Genomic DNA, 5,781 nt, shown 5'->3' on the forward strand with positions numbered 1-5,781 from the left:
GAAGCAGAGAGGAACTCAGCAGGCTACATAAGACCACAAGGTTTACTCTTCAACTGTCCACAGGAAAGCCTGACTCAGAAGACAGGGCCAACACTGCCCACGGCTAGAGGCACTGGCATATCTCAAAGATTCTTTGCACATGGATCTCATCGGATGGGTGGGCTGTAAATGCCAGCTGGTGTCCATGGAGTGTCTTAAGGAGTTATGGTCACTGTCCCTATGGCTGCCAGGGTTGTCACTACAAGTTCTGAGTAAGGAGCTCAGAAGGGCCTTGGCTGTGTACCTAGAACCCTTCAGGAAGCCTGCACTGGGGAAAGATCTCCCAGCCCAGCTGCCCCCTGGCTGCCCTGATGAGAACCGCTCCCGTGCAGCTCAGCTCTGGCCCCAAATCTCAGCACACAGTAGCCTGGACATGCAGACAGTTTAATAAGATACTCCCCTCCCTGTCCCCAGCAACAGTGTGGCAGCGCAGGGGCAGTATGCAGGTGCCCATGTGGAGATCCTTGGGAGCACAGAGGCTGGGAGATCTTGGACATGGCAGAGCAGCCTGGAGGGAAGAGCTGGTGTCCCCAGAAGGCAGGGAGCTGCGCTGACCAGGCCTGCAGCTCAGGCGCTGTCACGGAGGTAGCTCGGAGCAGGTCTTGTTGAGGAGGGTGAACTCTGTTTTCCAGGGCTTGGTAGTGATGGTGAAGAAGCAGGTGAAAGCCTGAGGATGAGCCAGCGCAGGAGGGATGGATTTAGGTGGTTCAGGGGATATGGGGTACACACCAAGTCACTCAGCTCAACCTGAGCCTACCCTGGGCTACTGGCCCGGGACCTCAGGTGTGGAAGCCCAGCATGAACCCCAGAAACCTGCCAACTCTCTCCAGAATTCAAGAAAGCTCTTGCAGACCCAAGGACACGTGTTAGGCTGCATCCTACACAGCAGGCTCCAGAGCCATGCCCAGGGTGTCAGGAGCGAGTCAGAACCCAGGCACTACACGCTGATGCTGATACAGACAGTGCCTGCTCCTGGCCTTCCAAGGACAGGTCCTGGAGGAAGGCAGTGTCCTCAACCTGTGCCCTCTTGGGTCTGGGTCAGCCTAGGGACCCCAGAGACACTGACCCTGGGCCTCCCAGGCTCCCTGTACAGAAGGTTCCAGGAGCTAGGAAATTGGACCAGCAAGGAGCATTCTCTTCTGGAGCTACACAAGAGTAGCAGATGGAGGCCAAGAAGCCAGTGAGCAAGTAGGTCCCTCCCTAGGAATAGGAGTAGGGGCAAGTTCAGGTTGGCCGTGGGCCCACGAGGGATACCCTGGGCAGCTTCCCAGCCAGCAACTCTCTGAGGTTTGGGTGTGCAAGCTGACTGCGCTGACTGGGCTCATTCCTGTGGGTCCCAGTGAGGGGCAAGCTACCGTCAGAGGGCTGGGAATTGGGGAAGACAGGTCAGTCCTTACACGTCTCTGATCCTGGTGGTCTTCAAAGGGGCAGTTCTCCGTGTCTTCCTCCAGTTTGCCACACCTGGTTCGGCGCACCAACAATTCCATGGAGAACGCCATATACTGGTCATTCTTTGGTACATAAAGAGATTCAGGTCACCACACAGCTCGAGACACCAATAAGGAACTGCAGCGTTCAGGGCTCTACTCCTCCACTGGGAAGCATGACCTTGACCTGGGAACAGTGTTCGAGGGTACATAGAGGGGCGACCCTCTCTATGGAGTTGGAAAGGAGGGGATGGCACTCATACAAAAAGCAGGTGAGACTGGTGGACGGGGCCAGGCACACGCAGGTTGAGTCTCAGGCTGGCACTTTATTTCCTTGAGCCAGCTTCCACACCGTGAGCCCTGGCTTTGCTCTCACCCACATTTCACTGCCTGAGGCCTAGGACCAAGAGCGTTGACTTGCACGAGGCTCTGAGAAGGGGCATCCTTCTGATTGGCGCTCACTCTGGCCCACAGTGAGCAGGTCACCCCATGGTGTGTTACAAGCAGGTGGTGGACTAAGTCAGCTGCTGTCATCTGGTGTCAGGAAACCACTCTGGCCCTTATTCTGAGGCACTGTCATGTTTTATGGCCTTCTTCTTCTCCACCCTAGTGCACTTGCCTTATATCTGGCACTTCCCCTCCACTGCCCCAACCCACCCAGCTGACTCAGGAACCTGAACCACACAGCAGGCTCTGAGCAGGGAGCGCCTGGTAGATCATCCCGAGGGTACACATGGAACACTGTGCAGAGGTTATGTGTATGGGGGGGAGGTGGCAGAAGGAGGTGGTGCTGGGCTCCTCCATGCTTCCCTCAGGATCCTAGCCCATGTACAGGCAGAGCCCTGTGCCTTTGTCCCCTGTGTCAGAGGTCCCTACCAGGCAGGTGGAGCCCTCGTTCCTGCCCCAACCCTGAGGGAATACACCAGTTACGCTTGAATGCTTGAATGTGGACACAGGATAGTCAGGGCCTGAGTACTGCGAGCAGGAGTGGGGACCATGTTGGGTTCACGGAGCAGACATCCAGGGAACCTGGGCAGGTGCAGGTCCCGGAAGAAGTGCTGAGCACCCCGGGTTCTCAGAATCCTGTGGGAGTGGGGAGGGGGTTGGATATTTTGCTCCTGACATCTTTCCCCAGCCCGGCTGCCAGCCTCCCCCTCTGTCCCCTGCCTTTTTCAGCTTCTTTCTGAACATGTTACCTCCTCAACACACTTTCCTGGGCTTCCGTACATGTATGTTCCACAGTTCTCTGTTTCTGTGCCATGGGGCCCCTAGCTGTCAGGTATTAGACTTTCCGGTTCTGGCAGACAATGTGCTAAAACCATCAGCAATGGCTAACGCTACCTGGGATGCCGGTGGATTTGGGCTCACATCCAAGACTTTGGAAAGTAAATGCTTTCTAGAACCCGATACACACTGTACTGTGCTTGCACATAAATGGTGAAGCAAGACCCCAGGTCACAATCCCCTACCTGTTTCTGCCCCTCCCTGAGTAGCAAGGGCAAAAGGCAGGCAGGAGAAGGGGGCTCACCTACCTTTTCCTTCCAGGATTTCAGTAGCTTCTCTAGCTTGTAGGCTTGCTTGTCCTGGCTCTGCATATTAAACGTGTACAAGGCAAACTCCACTGTGGCAGGCAGGTAAGTATGCAGGTTCTGCTGGTCAGCAGCGTCATTTTGTTGCTCTGAATGGGTCTTTGGGAGATGCCAGCCAAAGAGAAGGGGCACCAGGGTGCAGAGCAGGGCCCTCTTTCCAGGCCAACAAGACATCGTGCAGTAGCCGGTACCTCTGCCTTCCAGGACCGCAACACACAGAGCCTGCTGTGCTGGTTCTGGCCTTGAGCTTGTCGGTTGGTCGAAGGCTCCTCCTTCTGGGCCTCCTCCTTGTGTTCCTGCTCCCACGTGGCATGGCCTCCTCCAGCCAGCATGGGAACATTGTTTCTTGCCCAAGAGGGAGGAACTGGCCTCAGGAGCAAGGGTGGGAAGGAGCTGTGGGCAGGGCTGGGGCACCCACTGAACCTGCAGAGCTCTGGATGGAGGCCTGGGGCCAGGCAACCTCAAGGGCCTGGGCTGTGCCAGGGACACTGCAGCTATAGGCTCAGGCCCACCTGCAGGGGTCCCTAAGCTATGTCTGTCCCTTCCCTGTCTCCCATCCTTCCTCACCTGCCTGCTTCCTGCACTCCTCGTAACACCCCCTGCTCCTTGTTGCAAAGAAAGGGTTTCTCTGCCTCGCCCTCCCGTCTTCCCTGAGCCCTCACTGATCTTCCCTGAGGTCCACTCTGCACTCCTGGACTGCCTCACCCCGGCTATTTTGCCCGCTTATCACATCTTTCTCTCTCCACCTGTAGTGGCTTTAGGACACACCCAGGGACCCTGATGGCCTCCACCTCCCAGGGCTGAGTCTGGTGGTGCTGGGGAGCACCTGCACCTGACTTCCCTAAAGCACCGAACTGAGCGAGACAGTAACCCCTTCAGGCCCCAGCTCCTCTAGGTCTCAGCTTCCTGTCCCTCTCCACCTGACTCCTGCTCTCTCTTTGGTGACCATGCTGGCCTTGGGCATCTGCTGTGTGGAGCAGAACTGTGGGCAGACACGTGTGTCCTCCCAGAGCAGCCAGTGGGGAGCCAAGGCCTCTGGCTGAGAGCACAGTCCAGGAGGCACCAGACGCCGGATCATGCATGCCTGGCCTGCTCCGTAGTCACCCCGGAACCTCTGCTGACACCCTGATCCCAGCTGCTTTAAAGGACCTGAGCCCTCTACACTTCGGTCCCCTATTTGAACTTGAGGCACACAGAATGCCAAAGATCATTCATGCTTTAACTCTGTCACTGGGTGTATGTACTATGTACAGAAATAGACCATATGCAAGAAGTGTATATATACTGTATCTTATACTCAGTAATATGTATAGTGTGTATATAAGATACAGTTTGGGCAAGCAAGTGCCAGGATGGGTCTCGGCTTACTTCTATCTTGAACTTCATGCTCAACTCACAGAAGGACTCTGCCAGCTCTGTTGTCCTTCAGCCACTAGCTGGCTGTGCAGGAGCACAGTTAAGAACTGGCCAGCTAAGGAGGGGGTGGATGTACACTCACTGACCAGTGAGCAAACACCACTGATGTTGTGTGGGACACAGGAGTGTCCTTGCGTGGGACACAGGAACGTCCCTCACATCACAATTTAGCAGGGAGCGAGAGAACGCATGACTTTCAGAAACAAAGGATGCAAAAGTGACTAACACCAACACTGCTCCACTGCAATTCCTCTTCATGTTCAACATTCCAGAAACATCCTCACCTCCTCAGATTTTGAGGTTTCTCTGCTCCTGGGACAATGCTGAGGGTGTGAGGAGTGTGTTGTTTAGAGAGGTGGCCAGTCCTGTGTAGGGGGACAAAGTTTATATCCTGTACTTCTCGAGGACAGAGCCACCCTGTGCTTCGGCTTCTGGCTTGTATCAGGCAGTGACTGTTGCAACTTGTATACCCAGAACTCGTGACTCTCCGCCTTCTCTCCCATTTCACTTCCTGCAGTAAAAGACAAACCTACAGCTCCCCCGCCACCCCTGAAAATACAGCCATGGACAGAGTCCCTCACCTCACCTTGCTTGGTGCTTTGAGTCTGAGCCACCTTGGGGGAGGGCACATGTGTCAGTGTGTTTGTGACCACCTGGCTGGTAGGACAAACCTGCCTGCACTAACTGTGCCTTGGGGAAAGCTGATCTAGGGCCGCTTCTTGGGCTTGACATTTCGGCTTAGAGGGAAAATGTGAGCCCAATCAACTGAAAACACCGTTTGAAATTAGAATGTGGAGACCTGCCGTCCCCATCAGAGTCCTGGCTCCAGCTGGGCATGCTAGGGGTTAAAATGCCACATTGCATGTGGGAGTACCAAGGTCCAGTTTTTAGCTCTGGCTCCCAACTCCAGATTCCTGCTAATGTGGGTCCAGTGAGGCAGTCACCATGACTGTTGGCCTTGGGTTCCTGCCCCCTGCCCCTTGTGAGAGACACTGAGTACTCAGACCAGCCGGCAGCAGCCCTAGCTGTAGGCATCTGCACAGTGGGCAGGTGCCTGGGAGCACTCTCTCTCTCTCTCTCTCTCTCTCAGTGCTGAAACCTCAACTCCGGCATCCACTGAAGTGTCCTCCGGAGCAGGTGCACCCTGCTCTGGGTCAGAAAACTGTTCCCACCCAGGCATCACGTGGGACTGTGCCAGGCTCCAGTCCTGCTGCTAGTCATCACACTGTGTGTGTAGGAAAACGCTGAGACTCCAGCCCCACGCTCAACACCACAGGATCCTGTCATACGTCCCCACACCTCAGTCTACC

At 55.5% G+C, this 5,781-nt stretch overlaps 1 protein-coding gene across 1 annotated transcript; it reads right to left on the bottom strand.

The window, feature by feature from the left end:
• Nucleotides 1-407: 407 nt before the first annotated feature.
• Nucleotides 408-3,325, bottom strand: CST9L (cystatin 9 like). The gene is made up of 3 exons (XM_004585980.4): nt 2,999-3,325; nt 1,437-1,550; nt 408-706 (listed from the first exon to the last, which is right to left on the bottom strand). Exons 1-3 carry the CDS (start codon nt 3,227-3,229, stop codon nt 617-619), a joined length of 435 nt encoding a protein of 144 aa, XP_004586037.2. The 5' UTR covers nt 3,230-3,325; the 3' UTR covers nt 408-616.
• Between the last annotated feature and the right edge of the window lie 2,456 nt (nt 3,326-5,781).

This window comes from Ochotona princeps, chromosome 22, assembly GCF_030435755.1.
Source record: "Ochotona princeps isolate mOchPri1 chromosome 22, mOchPri1.hap1, whole genome shotgun sequence".
NCBI lineage: Eukaryota > Metazoa > Chordata > Mammalia > Lagomorpha > Ochotonidae > Ochotona > Ochotona princeps.